We start from the raw sequence: 18,272 nt of genomic DNA, 5'->3' as shown, positions 1-18,272 counted from the left end.
AGAATAAAATTTACAGCTGAATATAAAAACAGATACATCCTCATCTTGTAAACCTGAGTGACATGTCATTCCACCTCCGGACTCTAGAAGAAAAAAAACACTAAGGCCATGCCTAAAATAAAAAGAGTGAAGGGATAAGGATCATACCAGAGGTAAAACCGCAGACTTTCCCCACCTTTTTATGAAGGTATTAGGCAGGTTACAATTTGACAGTGAGATCATTTCTCTGGAACCAGGAAGGCACTGTGGTTTGTTTTTCCAATGCACGCTCTGACCCCGGTGACAGCTTCTGAATCAGGTGTCTGGTCTTGGTAGGAAGCAATGGTTAGTACTTATTTTTCAAAGGCTATTTAAACAGACTCTAGGAGTCGAAAGGGAGACAGAAAAAAGAGTTGTTTCATTTACTTTTTAACTATGAAAGAACTTAAAATTCCATGTTGTAGGAAAGATTTCACCTTCTAGTTATTAAACTAAAGATGAGTAACTGGCTTCCTAAAGAACCCAAAAAGTCACACGCATAAAGTTGTTCGTTTGTAATATGTTTCTGTTTAAATTTTTGTTTTAAAAATTTAAGTTCCAGAGGACATGAACATCACTTGGATTGCCTAAATAAAGGATGCTGGTTTTGCCTCTTACCAGGCAATGTCACCTGACTTTGCAGAACCTCTGTTTCCGCATCTATAAATCCACTTCCTGCCCTCGGGAAGAGGTTACTGAGGTTGAATAATCTCCTATCCCTAAAAGTGTTAAATCCAGGGTCTGGCACCTATCGGGGTTCAATAAATATTCATTTCCTTCCTTCCTCCTGACTTTCAGTGACTGAGGCCAAGGACCAATGTTGTGATAAATGGAAATGGGGAAAATGAGGATGAGTAGGTAAGGAAAAGACTGCTCTAAACATTTTAGCCAAAAATAGTAAAAGTCTCTAAGTTTATATTGTTCGTGGTAACTCATTTTAAACTGATGTAAGGGCTATATTATACTAATACCTCTATTATTTTTAAGGTACAACACTGTTTTCAACTATTAATGAAGAAAAACCCAATAAATCTCCTCTGTGTAAACTGTAGTACTGCTAGAAAAATCTCAAAGACCCAGGAGGAAGTTAATATTGTCCCATCAGCACCCTTACCTTGCATTGGCCTGTTTTCTTTACTTTGTGGCCCTTATGTTATATTGTTAATTTTTAAGTTGTTTACTTTTCTGACTTCCTCACAATGTGGGATTCACAAGAGATAGGAGAGTTCTTACCTGTCATGTTTTCTGTTATAGCTCCAACCCCTAGAACAATGATTGCCACGGAGTAGGCTCTTTATAAATATTTGTTGATGGAATGAACTTGCAGTAACATGCCCTTTACCACTGTGGAAACCCTACTGATGGAGGCGCCACCTTTTTTTTTTTTTTTTTTTTTTTTTTTTTTTTTTTTGAGACGGAGTCTCACTCTGTCGCCCAGGCTGGAGTGCAGTGACCGGATCTCAGCTCACTGCAAGCTCCACCTCCCGGGTTCCCGCCATTCTCCTGCCTCAGCCTCCCCGGTAGCTGGGACTACAGGCGCCCGCCACCTCGCCCGGCTAGTTTTTTGTATTTTTTAATAGAGATGGGGTTTCACCAGGTTAGCCAGGATGGTCTCGATCTCTTGACCTCGTGATCCGCCCGTCTCGGCCTCTCAAAGTGCTGGGATTACAGGCTTGAGCCACCGCGCCCAGCCGGCTCCACCATTTTTAACATTCAAGAAACATGTACCAAATATTTTTGGTCACCTAAAAATAGGAGCCCAATTTTATTTTTTAAATTTTATTTAGTTACTAAAGGAGACAGTGTCTCAGTCAATGCTCTATGAGCAAATTTAAAGACTCTGAAGGGCTTTTTCATATTTATTAGTGTTTGCTCTTTTTGTGTGTGTGTTTACATCCTTTTTTAATTTTTTTAAACTTTTATTTTAAGTTCAGGGGTACCTGTACAGGTTTGTTGCATAGGTAAACTTGTTGGGTTTTATTGTACAGATGATTTCATCCACCCAGGTATCAAGCCTAGTACCCATTAGTTATTTTTCCTGATGGTCCAATGTGGCATTTTCTTGGGAAAAGAAAAAAGAAAGATGGAAGAACAACATTTACAGGCCTATGCCTATGGGCACTTCTGATTAAAGCTAATTACAACCTTTGAAAATAGTAAATAAGGACTCTGAGGGATTCAAAGAAATAAAGGCAGCAAACAGCATGCCAATGTAACACCACTGCTAGTCAGGTGTCAACAAGCAAAAACAATCACACGTGTTCATCTAATTCCAATTGGCCCCTGTTGAAAGGGGTTGTTTTACTGGGCTGTCTCTTCAAGTGTTAGAGACCTCGCACATCAGTCCTACTACTGTCCCTTCAGCTCATGTCCAAGCCTGCCTGGCTCACAAGCACATCGTCACAGGGTCTTGAGCTGATGTGTAGGCACCAAATGGAAGCAGCTAGATCCCCCTCTGCTGCAAGCATGAGAAACGCTGCAAAGGCTGAATCAAAGGAGGGAAAGTAACTAGAAACAAAAGATTGCATTCCAATTTCCCTGAATATTTTTGAGACAGAAAGCAGTAGATTATACTAGTTTTCAAAATGCAATATATTTCAGTCTCTACTAAGCAATCTTGTGTCCTTATGAACATACATCCAGAGAAGCAGCACAGGATAAAGCAATATATACTGGATTCCCAAGCCAGGGAATGAATATCAGCTCCTCCTTTGCTTATTGGCTCTTACACACCTTTGTTGGCCAAACTTTCTTCTTTACATGGGAATAAACAAATAACTAACAGTGTGTATGGGGAGGAAAGTAGGGAGAAGTTGGAATACAATACCTGCCTTGCTTAGGGTTGTTGTGAAGATCAAATGGGCCAACAGATATGGAATTTTTTTTTTTTTTTTGGAAACTTTAAAATCCTACATAAAGGCAAGATATCACTGTCATTTTTTTTTCCACCTGGAAAAAAATTCTACGAAAACTGCCTTTCATAATTGAATTATTTCCTCAAATATACTTTTATTAACCATATTTCCTCAAATATACTTTTATTAACTTTATTAACTATATGATAGTTAATAAAGATTTATTACAGGGTGAATTCTAACAAAAATAAGAGTTTTTAACCAGACAATATTTTTTAACGTGAAATAAGAAAAAATATATATTTGTATAAGGTCAGGTGAGGTGACTCATGCCTGTAATCTCAGTACTTTGGGAAGCAGGAGGATTGCTTGAAGCCAGGAGTTTGTGACCAGCCTGGGCAACAAAGTGAGATCCTGTCTCAACAAAAGATAAGACAAACATTATCTAGGTGTGGTGGCATGCACCAGTAGTCCCGGCTACTCAGGACACTGAGGTGGGAGGATCACTTGAGCCCAGGAGTTCGAGGCAGCAGTGAGCCGATATGGTGCCACTGCACTCCAGCCTGGGCAACAGAGCAAGACCTCATCTCCAAAAACAAACAAATAAACAACAAACAAACAAACAAACAAAACAGAAAAAAGCATTTGTATATAACCAGAACAATGACCACATTCTTCTCAAATTATACAGAAAGACCAGCAAAGCTGAGGAAGAAATGAGCCATGTTCTGAAGCATTCAGTCGATCATTACCTCTTCCAAAAAATCTCTCCACTCTAGTCCTAATCATTGCGCAAAGCTAGCAATTTCTTGCTGTTCCCACTACCACTCCTCAAGGTCAGGCACTTGATCTCTTGCCCGTTTGCTGAAAGAGCCTCCTATCTGGTCACTGATTTCTCCCCCCGTCTCATTAACGGTCTGGAGTGGAGTCAGGGTGATATATCTGAAACAAACTCTTCCAGGGTGGGCCACCTCTAGCATCATCTTTCTGACCCATCCACTTGCACTCTCCACTCCAGCCAGGCTGAAAACTCTTCAGTTCCTGCAGTCCACCCTGTGGCCGCTTGCCTCTGGCCTTTGTTCCCGAAGTTCTGCCTGGGGCCATACTTGGTTCCTCCCACCCACTTCACTACATTGATTCCTGCTCACACTTCAGGCTTCAGTCCCCTTCCTGGGAAGACTTCCTCGACTCCAATAAATGCCCGCACTGTTGCTGCATCTCTTCTCATAGCTTTAAACAAGCTCTCCTGCAGTTGCTGTTGAACAGTCTTCACTCACCCAGACCAAGCTTGTCCAACCCATGGCGGGCAGATGGCTTTGAATACAGCCCAACACAAATTTGTAAACTTTCTTAAAATATTATGATTGTGTGTGTGTGTATTTTTTTTTTTTTTTTTTTTTTTTTAGCTCATCAGCTATCATTCGCGTTAGTGTATTTTACGTGTGACCCAAGACAATTCTTCTTCTTCTTCCAATGTGGCCCAGGGAAGCCAAAAGATTGGACACCCCTGCCCCTAGACTATCAGCCATCCCCCTCTTGCTCTCACTTCCCACTTCTCCAGGCCCTGGCTCGATTTTTTTTAAAGTATGGTATAAATGAATAACTGATCTCTTGTTCTGTCTGTTTTAATCATGTGACTAGGTGCAAAAACACAATTACCCACTTAAAAACACAGAGGTGCAAGCGGATCCTTCGCCATAACAATGAGCCCACTCTATCAATGTCCTGTCATGCCAAACAGGTAGACAGGTTTTAAAGAAGAGTCAAGTATCCCAACTCATATTAAATCTCCCCATATTCTCCATATTTTAAAAGCACTGGCTTAGTCACGGGTCATGCCCTTTAAGTATTCCGCACAAAAGGTATTTTCAAATTCCAATGACATGTACTTTCATCGGTTAACTTTTAATTGAGCCAAATATTAAATGTTCACATTAACCAGACAAAGCATTTTTAGCTACTGATTTGCAGTGACAGCTTGTGTTATTCTCACACACAGGCCAAGCATGAAATAGAAAACTAATAACCCCTTAACTGTATTCTCAAAGTATCATTTATGGGAAAGAAAACTACATTCAAAGGAAACTTGTGCAATGGCTGTCATTTTTTTTCCCTGAGCCACAAGCTGTTACAAAGCAGGGGAGCTCATTTTCTCACAGATACGGACAAGCTCAAGAATCCCACTGTCACTGGATGTATTCATTAAGAAGGAATCTGGCAGCAGCACAGGGGACAGATACTTTGGAGAACAGGCCAATTATCTGGGTGTCCTTTATAATTTGAAGTTTCTGAATTCACTCATAGATAAGCCGCTTGAAGAGGGCCTGGCAGTGGGAACATAATGCGCAGATGGCCACTGAAGAAACAAGAGGGAGGAAGGGAGGCTGGAAGAGAGAAGAGAATTTGCTTGTGGTTTCATTCATGGGGACAAATCTACAAGCTGACACATTCATCTTTTTTAAAAGCCCCTGGAGAAGTATGGTCAAGCTTCACTACAAGTAAACAAATCAAAGTCTTTCTCAAACAGATGACAACTGATGAGCAACAATGCTTTGAGTTTGCTTCATGCCAAGGGATGAGGGTGCTCAAAATACAAATTCCATCAGTTGTTAAAACCACAGATAGGCTGTGATGCTGGCTTGAACCAGAATAGAGAACTTAGCCAAAAGCTGCCAGGCCAGTCGTTTTATGTGAGACATCCCAGGTGGTCTTCTTGTTGAGCAGTGTCTTTAGAAAGGAAATCTTAGGTTCTCTCGCCTCTGGGAATGCTGAACTGTACTGACTTCCACCTTCAATTGGCTGCCTGTTTTTATGGGAGAAGAACGAGGGGACCATTTATCCTTGTGACTTTTATGCTGCACTTCTTTTTGTATTTGAGCTACAACACTGACCAGAGTTAAAATCCACCTTGCTCCCACTGCGAGAACCTTGGGCCAGCTCTGCTTTCTATAATGATAGGGTGATGAATAATCTCAGCCTTCAAAACCTTTTCAGTCCGGGTTAGGCTTGAGATATGAAACAAAAGGAATGAGAGCGACTAGGCATATGTACATAGACTGTGTGTCTACAACCTTTGTATAAACAGATAGAATGTGACAACCAACAGGCTGGTATCTATATTAGCCTTAAGGTCCAATACATGTCAAATGTTTAATATAAAGCAAAATCTAGATTTCTCTTTAGGAATAAATGATATACTTTTTCAATTCAATGAAAAGGATGAAATCAAAACACTTAATAGGTATTTTTCTTCTTTCATTTCTCTTAAATATTAATGAACCTGTAGGATGGGACATTTCAGAAACACACACAAACACACACTATAATAAAAGAAGTAGGAGAAGTAGCTGCTTGGGATGAATTGCTCAAAATGCCTCTAACATAATCATTTTATTCCTTCATTCAATAAACAATCATTGTGTGTGCCTATTACCTACCATGCCTGGTGCCAGGTTGAATTTAATAGAAGAAATATTTTATCAATAAGGAAGTCCCAGTGAGAAAGGACACCTTGATTTTGTAAGACCTAGAGTCACACATAGAAGATACTATTGGAACATTTGGAACAATACTAATTTGATTAAAGTCGAAGTATTCATTAAGTTGGCAAACTGGTAGTGGGAAACCAAGCTTTGAACACTAAAGCTTCAAGTTAACCACCTTAACCCAATCCATGCAAGTGCAAGTCTACCGATTACCTTTGGGAAAAGGTGGGGTGCAAACAGCAGTTGCAAATGAAGACAGCATCAGCAGTAGCAGTTAGGACCACTTTAGGCAACGAAAGAAGGCAAAAGAGAAACCTACATGATTCGAGGGAAAGACATATTATGGTTCAGCCTCAATTTCTCTCTTGAGCGCCAGATCCTCATGTCCAAGGCTTACTGGGCATTTCCACTTGGATATCCCACTGGGAATGTCCAAAATGAAATTCATCACATGTACCCCACAAAGCAGTAACTGTTGTTATCTTTCCTTTCTCTCTGGAAGACTGTATCATTTTTTGAGCCAGTCAGGATGGCACTTGAGTCCTGATTCTTTCCCTCCATTATTCCTCATATTCGACCTGCTGTCTGTCCTTTGATTCTACACCTGCAGTATGCCCACATCTGTCCTGTCCTTTCCATTCCAGGTGCTTCAGACCTCGCACCTGGTCTCCCCGTCCAGCTTCAGTCACTGTCAATCTTCCTCAAACCCACACATCCTGCCTTGTCTCAGAACCTTTGCAACATCCTTTCAACACCGCTGGTACAGTTAAACACAGCCATCCCACGGTAACCTCAGGGGATTGGCTCTGGGAACCCCCATTGGATACCAAAATCTGAAGATGCTCAAGTCCCTGATATTAAATGAGTAGTACTTCCATATGCACATCCTCCTACATACTTTATTTATTTATTTATTTATTTATTTATTGAGACAGAGTCTCTGTCCCCCAGGCTGGAGTACAGTGGCAAGATCTCGGCTCACTGCAACCTCTGCCTCCCAGGTTCAAGCAATCATCCTGCCTCAGCCTCCCACGTAGCTGGGATTACAGGCACCCACCACCACACCTGGCTGATTTTTTTTATTTTTAGTAAAGGTGGGGTTTCACCATGTTGGCCAGGCTGGACTTGAACTCCTGACCTCAAGTGATCCACCCACCTTGGCCTCCCAAATTGCTGGGATTAAAGTCCTAAGCCACTGTACCTGCCCTACCCCAGATATTTTTGATACACAGTTGGTTGAATCCATGGATGTGGAACCCAAAGATAGGGAGGGCTGTATGTACGAGTTTCACAGCTTAGTATGCAGTGGTAAGTTCTCAAGACTATGGAGTTATCTAAGGAGAGTTCACCATGTCCCAGTCAAATCAGACTCTCCACAATTCCCCAAACACACCTCACACATTCATGCCTGCTTTGACACCTCCAGTTCCCACTACCCGAAAGACCGTCTCCCCATATCGCCAGCCTGTTCGCTAAAACTTGTCTTAAAATTATCTCCGGCATGAAACTCTTCAGATACCACTGTAGCTGGGTTGGGCCTCTCTGTCTACCATACATCGTCCAGGATTACAGTGATTTGCATCCTTGTCTTGGTCCCCTACTGATTGGTAAGTTCCTTGAAGGCAAAAGTTATCTTAGACATTTTTGCGCTTCACTAAAGCACCTAGCATAAAGCGCTGCATGGGGTAGGGTCTCAATAAATGCTTTTTCAATGAAAAAAGTTAGTGTGTATATTTTCCTACATAATCAGATCCTGAAAACCCTCTCCATGGCCATCGCTACCCTGGTTCCTGGGAACCCAGGGTTAAGTTTTGTGGACAATTGCTCATTTCCCTCAATTAGGACTTCTTCAAATCATTTTCTTCTTATACTATCACTTTAATGTTTAGTAAGTGGCTTTGTCTCCCTATTCTTATAATTTTGTTATAAAATACCTCAAAACTTCTCTGTGTGTCTTCAGCGTGTGTATGTGTGTGTGTGCTTAAAGATGCTGGCAGGAATCCATAAAGGAAATGGCTAGGAGATAGACCTGAAATTTTACATCCAAAAATGCCAGTGCTGCCATCCTTTATGGACTCGCTTTTTTTTTTTTCCAAAAAGACAAATCTATATTTAAAGCTGATGAAATAATTTGTACTTAATTTTATTCCTATTTTAATTGTAAATCAGATATCAATATATCTGAGATATAGCATTGAACTAAGAGGACTAAGTATATGTCTCATGTTCTCTTAGAAAATTCTAATGCAGCTGAGAGGAATATTTGGCTGCAATTCAATTTCAGAGTTAATATAGAGATATAGCATTCATCATGTTGTAAAGCAGAAAAAAAAATCATCCTAGTTATCTGCTAAGGAGAGCTGGAAAAAGTCAAGAAAAGACAGCACGCAACACTGATCCTTTGTTTGGTGCTCCAAGTATTAAAATTGGTAAACTCACCATATTCTGTTGCAGCTTAACTGTCTTTTCGACAGTTAAAAATAAAGAAATATAGTAACTGGATCTGTCACAAGAAAAGATGTATTGGTCTCAATGGAAAAAACCTCCCCTGAAAAATTAAAGCTTCACTTGACGCAGTGGGTTCTCGGGTTGTTTTTGGGAGACATGATAAAGGGCAGAGTGGAGTCAGTCATAAGTTTCTGACTCATTACATGGAAGCCCCAGAGAGCTGATTATTAACTAAAAATGGAATACGGTTCCATCCCTGAAGTTGTGAAGGCAAAACAAGAAGCAGAATGGAAACACAAATTTCCCCATTGACGCATGTGGCCCAAACACGATGCTCAAGGGCAGGTGTCTCCATAGTTAACCTGCTCAAGGAATGTGGTTGATCGCCCGAGAAAATCACCCAAGTCACTCTCAGTATATTGCTACGAATGGTCATACCAGTATGTCAGGGAGATTCCCTTTCTCACATATTTAAAAGGGCGTTTGGGGAAGTAGTCCTTACCCTAAGCTATTTTAGTTTAGTTAGTCAAACATTTATTGAAGGCTCACGTAGAACCCCACTATAATCTTGCACTAGAGGAATCAAAGCAAGTACAAATTTTGCCAGCAGATACTATCTTTTCTCTGCACAGGTTAAAGTTTATAATCTCTGGAGGTAAAGGACAGTATCTGGTCACAGAATTTTGACCTGCCCAGCTGCCTGCAGCAAGTTTGGGGTGAGGGTTATCCTCTCACTTTGATGAGACGCCCCACTTCTGCTCCTTTTCGCTAGTATCTAAGCGCATTATGGTTTTCTTCAGGTAAATCCTACCCTTCACTAATTGGAAGTTAACAAGGAGCTAACACCTGAGAGGTCCCTCTCCGGTGGAATGACAAGGCAGGTAGGGGATGGTCAGGGGGGTGGTGGCGCCTATAAGGAAGTCCCATGGTTTGGAAGAGAGAGGAATAATCATTCCTTATTCACACCGAAGGACAGATGGGTATATCTTTTGTCTGGCAAATGGAGGGCAGAGAAATAATGCTATGGAATATACAGAATTGGGCATATATCAGAACAACAAGTGACAATCTATAAAAATACGTTTTTAAGTGAAAACGGCGTTGTTGGCATTTTGAAAGTTTTACAGTCTCCATTTAAATGAACAGGACCACACGCCCAAAAAGGCCAGTGTTACAATGGACTGTGAATTTCTGTAACTAGCATCATAGAAGTGTCTAGACAAATAGAACAGTAATAGAACCTCAAACCAAAGGAAAACAGAAGCTTGTTTTTCCCCTCCTCAAAGGAAGAGCCCCTGTTCTGGTTCAAAACCTACTTGTATTTTTTGGCATACAAGAGTTATCTAAGAAAGACAGTTCTTCAAATTACCCTGTTCCAGTCACTCTAATCAGAGCCTTGATTGTCTTTTACTTAAAAAGAATTAATGAAATGCTTTAGAAATTGTAGACTGGTGTTTATTAAGTCTTCTCAGTATGCATAAATAGTGCTTAGTGGGTTAATATTTAACAAGGGAACTCCCCCTGCCTTTCAGTTCTCTTAAGCATATGTCTACGTTATACAGTATTTCTAAAAGTACCTACATTTGGCCCTATTTAAATTAGGCCTAATGCACACATGGACAGTCATATAGTCAGAAATAACATTCTTAGACCAAGATCGAAGTACATGCAAAATAAGTTATAGTTATTTGCTTTTTCCCTCTAAGTCTCTGAGTCTAGGATCACGCTTATCAGGCTGTACAGTAACTACGAGTTTCTTAAGACGCCTGCAACACTAGCCTGTGAGTTTATCCAGGGCAGAGGCAAAGCTCTTTTTCCCGTGCCTCCAACCTAACCCAGGGCAGGACTCATGTAAGACTGGCAATCACATCTGTGGAATAACTGTCTCAGTCCTTGGATGATTTTCATCATTAATCCTGCTTCGACATCAAACATTAAGGTTGCTTAAGCCAAACCAAGAGGCATGAAAGAGAAACTTCATACTGGGGTAAATTCACTGAGTCGTCTCCTATATGTAGTTGACAGAAAGGATGACCAGATTGAGAAGTTACTGTTATACCTGAATAAGGTGATATTAGATTACCTTAAAAAGGTTGAACAGAACCTTTGAATCTCAAATACAATATATCTCTGGGGGAAAAAGAAAACTTTCTACTTGTACACTACAAAGACAGTGTTGTTTTCTAGCACAAATGCACTTCTGCTGAGAAACTGCTTTGCTAAACTATTGCTGAGACATAATGAGTGACCTTAGAAAAGGGTGCGGAGGTATGCTGGGGGGAAGCACCATGGTTAACATGCAGCACCCACACACTCGCTCAAGAATCGGCTTATTATCCCTCCAAACAGCGCAATAGGGCTGGGAACAGAGATAAGAAAAAACTACAAGAATTTTGCTTGCCTTTTTTTTTTTTTTTTTTTTTTTAATTTATGGCTTTCTGTTACCTGGTATGCTGTGTGGCCTGATGACATTTAAGTAATCTGAAATGTACCAGTTCAATCAAAGATTGCTAAAAAGGGCAATCCATTCTCATTAGAAAGTACACCTGAGGCGGGGCGCGGTGGCTCACGCCTGTAATCCCTGCACTTTGGGAGGCCGAGGCGGGCGGATCACGAGGTCAGGAGATCGAGACCATCCTGGCTAACACGGTGAAACCCCTTCTCTACTAAAATACAAAAAATTAGCCGGGCGCGGTGGCGGGTGCCTGTAGTCCCAGCTACTCGGGAGGCTGAGGCAGGAGAATGGCGCTAACCCAGGAGGCGGAGCTTGCAGTGAGCCGAGATCGAGCCACTGCACTTCAGCCTGGGTGACAGAGTGAAGACTCCGCCTCAAAAAAAAAAAAAAAAAAAAAAAGAAAGTACACCTGAAAGTAACAGAATGCACAAAAGAAAGCCATGTTTTCAATGGACATTAAATAGCAACAAAGGCCCTAAAACAGAAAAGAGAACTCAGTTAACTATAAAATTTTATGAAGGTCCAGAAACAATCACACCACAGCACATGACTGAAAACTCTACGAGAAACAATGTGTTTTTTTCTACTAAATACATTATTGAAAGGGTCATGTGATTCTTGCAGGCAGAAAGATGCACTTTCCCAGGAAAGTTCATCATGAAATATATTATTTAAGACTAGATCATCTTCAAGCTATTTTTAATCCTATCGTTTTGCTGCCAAAATTGGCCATAAGCAGCCAATCCTCAGACACTAGAAAAATGATGCTCTTTCGTGTAATTTGTACACTGGCATGAGAATGGTATTGCTTTCCAGTTAATCAAATGTTTTGCTGGATGTAGACGGCATTGAGAAAGGAAAAACTGCTTGCTGACTAACCAAAAGGCAGCTGAACTCTACCAGGTGTGGAGAAGTTCCTATCTTCCTAAACCACCAACACCAAAAAATAAGTTGGATTACCATTTCATCAATAGAATAAAGCCAATCTCCTACAATCTCTTGTCCGGATCATCTCATTCTTCTGGTGGTCCATATCTCACTCTCTCCAAAGACACAAAGTCGAATGTCACCACAGTTCTCAGTTTAGAGGGTCACTCACCATCACTTACCCAAAACTCAGCCCCTTGCCTGCAAGAGTCTCTTTGTCTTAAAGAAGTTGCAAGGTCACTAAAGTCATTTACAGAATTTAAACTGTGTTATGAGGGGATAAAATAATAACTAACAGCTATTAAAAGAGCTAATTCTCTTGCCTTTAATTGAAGAAGAAAAGCTATCTTACTTTTTAATGGGACCAGTGATGCCAATATAAATTGTATAACTACTATGAAAAATATTCATGAGAAGACTGGGCTTATAGTTAATCTACCTGCTTGCTATCTCTCCTTCATCCCAATTTATGTCTTCCTAAAGTCAGATCACAATAGGGGACATCTGGGAAATATTCAGTATTCCAAGTAACACTGTAGATCTTTAAGGCCACTGGAAGGGGACAATGCAGAATCCATCTCAGGTAGCAACTCTTCCTAAAAGATGCCACCAGGAACCAAGGATGGTAGCCAGCATCGCTAACTTTAACGTGCACACAAACCACATATTCTGACTCAGTAGCTCTGGGGTGGGAGCTGAGATTTTGCATCTCTAAGAAGCTCCCGGGGATGCATGTGCTACTGTCTATAAGCCACACTGAGCAGCAAGGTATCCACATTTTCTAGAATTGCTGCTCTCTCACTGCTTCCTCTGTCCTGCCTCTCTCTGGATGCCACATAATGCCTTATTCAGACTTAGGAATAAAGTCACACTCCACTCTACAGCCAATTACTTCTTTAGTCTTTATTTAATTTGTAGTCTTCTGGGACAATCTGTCAGAGGCTGATCGTTCCAAGGACCTGATTTCTCCATGTTACGGAACACAAAAGTCAAATAGATTGCCTCAGCCTCACAAGGTTCTCATCTTCTAGGAGCAGCAGCAAAGCAAAAGAAATGACCTGAAGTCTAAAGCCAGGAGTATTCAGTGTAGTATTTAGGAGATGGGCTGATCCACCGAGCCTTGGGGACAGTGCAGATTATTGTCACATGTCAAGAAAATATGCTAGCTCTCTTCTGAAGCTTTACCATTAAGACTACTTTACACTATAAAATACAACATATTATTAGAGATGTAACCCCAATTGGCGTAAATTTGAAGAAAATCTGTCTGTATGCCAAATGCCTTAAATGACTTTTAGATTAATAATGCACATTTGAAATGATAGGCCAATCATTTATCATTCTCAAACACTAGCACTTTTATTCCAAAGTGTCCTATGAGTGCATTTCCTGGCATATATGTATTTTTTTCTCTAAATTCCGTTGTTTTCCTATATAGTCACCATCTATGCATTGTTCTGAAAGCTATTACATATTTTACCATCAACCATCTGTGCTTCTACATGATTTATTTTTACTAGAAGCAGTTTTGTCCAAATTTTTTATCATGTTCTACGGTGTGTCCTTGCGGTCTGGCAACATAAAATGTAGCCTCTACATTTATCAACCTCAGATACCTGTTGACCACAAAGATAGGTCTACTATGAAAACTCTGTTTCAAAAAAAGAAAAAAGTGAGCCTTTACTTAAAAAGAAACTTCAGTTACATGAGATGGTAACACACTGAAATTCAGCAACAAGTATCAAGGTTGTATCTTAATTTCTATCATAAACATGTGTCTCTGTTCCCCACGTTTTTATTAACTTACTTGATAGACAGATACCAGTTACCACGTTGGATTTATTTCAACTAGAAAGAAAATTTTTAAATGTGAATTTTTCATAAAAATATGAAATAGCAAAACTATTAAATCAGTTTTACTTTGGTTTAAAAGGATCCTTTTGGAGTCTGGAAGTCCCAACCCTTTTGGTTATAGTGATTAAAAATCAAACCACCTACTTAACCAAATATTTAACAAAAACATTCTTTTCACCCTTTAGTAAATTCTTCCAGAATTACTAAACATCTGATAATGTGAGATCTCAACAAACAATTCGAGAAGAGCATTTAAATTTTAGAAATTTAAATTTTAGAAATTTAAATTGGGGTATTTTAATTAATCTTACTTTTAAACACCAAACAGTGGCATCAATATTTTGTCAACTTTGGTCAAATAAGATCAGATGTTCACATCAATCATCTACTTTTCTTGGCCTTTTCTCTATTTGGCCTCTTAATATGAGCACACTTTGTAAAATGTAATAAAAACATGTAGTATGCTTCTTGACATCTAATCCACTTGCAGTCATTTCTAGGCTTTTTGCTCCTATTATGTCCTATAAAATAATGACATTAGTAATTCTCCCAAGAGGCTATAAGAGGAAGCACTGAATTGCATCCTGTTTTTCAAAGATAACTCTTCAGATTAAAACAAAAAGTGTAAAACAAAACAAAACAAAAACTTCAGACAAGAATACTTTTTCATAAATTCATCATTTTAGATATGAGATATAGATCTCCATTACAATCCTTGACTCTTAGGAACTGCACCACTACCCCCCGCAAAGAATCTCAGAAAAGTGCAATTGTATGGTATAATGACGAAAGCTCTGTCTAGCACAGTACCAGAAAAAGATCATCTCACAAATGTTCTTCAAAGCCACAGATATCAATCACTTCAACTAAAGTCAGGGCATGAGAATCCACAGCTAAGAATCAATTCTTCTACATTTTACATAGATACCTACATGCAAATTTTTTCAGGAGATCACCAAATTAGGTCGATTCTAGGTTGTGAAAAACAAGATTCTAGCATTCTAGCAAATTGGTAAATCATACACAAATTATAGAACACAAAGAATGCAGCCGATGCAAATTCTGTCACTGACGGTAGCAAAGCCATAGCCTAATACTCCTCAAGACACCTCATCACGCCCACTGGGAATATGGCACACACTGGAGATTCCAGTCCAAGGACTTTGGAATGTCAACTTAGCTCTTTACAAACACAACTAAGTTTTCCAGGGAAAAAGACTTACATTGGTTTTCCTCTTTCAGAAAATTTTACCGAGTGATGATGCCCTTGGTTTTCTGTGGAGTTTATTCTTCTAATTAGGTTGTTCTCAAATTTTAGTGTACAAGGGACTTGTTTCAGAGGAGCTTGTTTGGGATGCAGACTGTCAAGACCCAACCTGGCATCTGGTTCATAAGCAGTCCTTGAAACCTCCCTCTGGTTCCAACAAGCTGCTCAAGCCAGGAAACGGTGGTCCTGGGGACTCCTGGACCTCCAGCTTGAGAAACACCGAAGGGGGTACCATTTACCACCACACCCCACTGGATTACAAACGCTGGCTCTTTGGATCTCCACGACTAGCAAGCAAGTTAAAGACTTAGATGGCAGGCGTTATCGGTCAGGTGGGGAGGGAACGCTTTATCCAGAGGAAGAGGTAGGGACGCCGGGAAGCAACAACCCTGATTTTATTTCGCCGGCTCCACGGCCTCCCCTTGCCTCAGGAGCCCACCCGCACTCCAACCCCCGCACCTCCAACCTGTGGCCCCAGCCCAGACTCACATCACCAAGTGCACCTACCCAGCCTCCGTTATCCTGGATCCAGGTGTGCAGGTGCCGGTTCAGGTACTCAGTCATCCACAGGGCGATGTTGTCCACCAGGGGCGACATCTCCCGGTTGACGCTCTCCACACACATGACCCCACCGAACTCAAAGAAGGCCACGATCCTCCCCCAGTTCACCCCGTCCCTGAAGAGCTCCTCCACCACCGTGGCAAAGCGTCCCCGCGCGGTGAAGGGCGTCAGGTGCAGCTGGCTGGACATCTCGGCGAAGTCGCGGCGGTAGCGGCGGGAGAAGTCGTCACCGGCCTGGCGGAGGGTCAGGTGGACCACAGGTGGCACCGGGCTGAGCGCAGGCCCCGCGGCGGCGGCGGGGGCAGCCGGGGTCGGCAGCGGCGAGGTCCTGGCGACCGGGTCCCGGGACGCGGCGGGATGGGGCGTGTGCCCGGGCTGGGAGGAGAAGATGCCCGGTGCGGGGGCGGCCCCAGGGGTCGCGGCGCCCACATCCCCCGCATCCCACTCGTAGCCCCTCTGCGACAGCTTATAGTGGATGTACTTCATCACTATCTCCCGGTTATCGTACCCTGTTCTCCCAGCGTGCGCCATCCTTCCCAGAGGAAATGCAGCAGGGGCCAACGGCACCTCTCGCCCCAGCTCCCACCCCACGGCCCCCAAAGAAAGAAGAGGAGTTATAATCCAGCTATTTTATCGGATGTGCTTTGCATTCTTGGACGAGGGGGTGTCTTCAGTCACGCGGAACACTTGATTCTGGTGTTTCCCCCTTGGCATGAGATGCAGGAAATTTTTATTTCAATTCCTTTCGGGTCTTTATTTCATGAGGCACGTTATTATTAGTAAGTATTGTTAATATCAGTCTACTTCCTCCGTGATGCTGAAAGGTTAAAGAAAAAACAAACTAATAAGTAAAAAATCAGGTGCATTTCCCTGTATACACAGAGTGAAAGCAGGGCATACACACTACAAGTAACACGGCTAAAAAGAATGTATTAAACTGCCTGGAAATTAAATTTACTCGAATGCACTCTAAGTAAAAAATCTCAAATGTTTCCATTGAAAGTTACATTAAACCAATTTCCTGTGCAGAGAACTTACTTGTATTTTTTAAGAACAGCATGATCCTCTGTCAAGTTTCCTTTTTTGTAAAACCAAAACAAATGCATAAGGCAACGATCCCATCAATCCTCAGCACTCTTCGGTTATGCTGCTTTGAAACTTCCCAATGAATCAGAAGTCGAGGGGGAGAGGGAGTAAAAATTAGGAGGATTTCCAGATCGATTCCCAGACTTCTGCTTCACAGAAATGTCAATCCGCAGGAATCCCAACCGGAGATCTCAAGAGCTCGAGAAAAAAAGGCAGCGGCGGCGGCAGATGAATTACAATTTTCAGTCCAGTATTCGCAGAAGTCCTGTGATGTTTTCCCCTTCTCGGCAATTTACACGCGCGCACACACGCGCGGGCACAGGCATGAATCTCTATCCACAGGACCGCTTCACGCCTCCCCAGGAGAGAGACAGGGGAGGGGGGACGCTGAAGGAGCCGGGAACGGGGGCAGGAATCCTCTTCTGATTAAACTCCGAACAGCAAATGCGTTTTCCGAAAAGCTGCTGGATAAATGAAGGCAGGACTCGCCTGGCCCGCCGGTGCCGAGCGCTAGAAGCCCGCGCTGTGTGTGGTGCTGCGAGGGGTGGGGAGAAGGAGGTGGTGGGGGAGGGTTTTATTTTTTCCCTCTTTTCCTAAAAAGGATGACTGCTACGAAGTTCTCCCCCCTGGACCCCCTCTTCCGCTGCACCCCACCGGCGCACCCCGCCTCCGGGCTGCGCACCCTTTCTCCTCCTCCTGCTCCTGCGCCGCGGCGCTGGCGGCGGCCGCCTCCCGGAGCTCCCGCCGCGCAGCCCGCTCCGAGCGCTGACGGCCGCGGGCGGGGAGGGCCCGGCGCCCCTGCACCTTCGCTGGCAGCAGCGGCGGCGGCAGCGCGGCGGGGCCACGGAGAGCGGCGGGCGGGAGCGCGGCGGGCGGGCGGACGGCGCGGAGGGGCGGGCGCGGGAGGAAGGGGGCGGGCGCGGGGCGGGGGTGCCTGTCCTCTTACTTCATTCTCTGCACAGCCCGACCGGTTTCCTGTGCGTAACGTCACACGGTTCATTCAAAAAAAGAAGAAAGAAAGAGCCCTCCTCTGAGCCACCCGACCGCCCCCTCCGCCCCGCTCCCTAGCCCGGGTTAAAGGCGCCGCGGCCGGCCCGGGAGTGGCGCGTCCAGCCGGGGGCACATGGCGCGCGGGGCCGCGGATGGGGAGGGCGCGCCCGGGTCGGCCACCCGCCCGCTCCGCTGCGCCCGCGGGGCCCGGCCGGTGGGTGGCGCGTACGGCGCAGGCCTCCCGCGCGGCCGCGGCGCGGTGGGTGTGCGCGGGGCCTTCTGCTCAGGCCTGCGGCGGGCGGGGCGCGGACTCGGTGGTCGCCGGG

The 18,272-nt window shown here is 43.1% G+C and overlaps 1 protein-coding gene across 2 annotated transcripts in view; it reads right to left on the bottom strand.

Annotated features, from left to right (window-relative positions):
- The window catches only part of BCL2 (BCL2 apoptosis regulator), a 198,758-nt gene extending 180,968 nt beyond the window's left edge, over positions 1-17,790 (bottom strand). Inside the window, exons 1-2 of one of the 2 annotated variants that reach the window (XM_073006249.1) lie at positions 16,909-17,790; positions 15,817-16,687 (exon numbers count right to left, since the gene is read on the bottom strand). In XM_073006249.1, the coding sequence (XP_072862350.1) occupies positions 15,817-16,401 (585 nt within the window). In that variant the 5' untranslated portion in view covers positions 16,402-16,687; positions 16,909-17,790. The remainder of the gene's footprint in view (positions 1-15,816; positions 16,688-16,908) is intronic. The other variant, XM_008013867.3, reaches the window with a different exon arrangement.
- Positions 17,791-18,272: the final 482 nt, after the last annotated feature.

Source organism: Chlorocebus sabaeus, chromosome 18 (assembly GCF_047675955.1).
Source record: "Chlorocebus sabaeus isolate Y175 chromosome 18, mChlSab1.0.hap1, whole genome shotgun sequence".
Lineage (NCBI taxonomy): Eukaryota > Metazoa > Chordata > Mammalia > Primates > Cercopithecidae > Chlorocebus > Chlorocebus sabaeus.
This window is presented reverse-complemented; position numbering and strand designations above follow the sequence as displayed.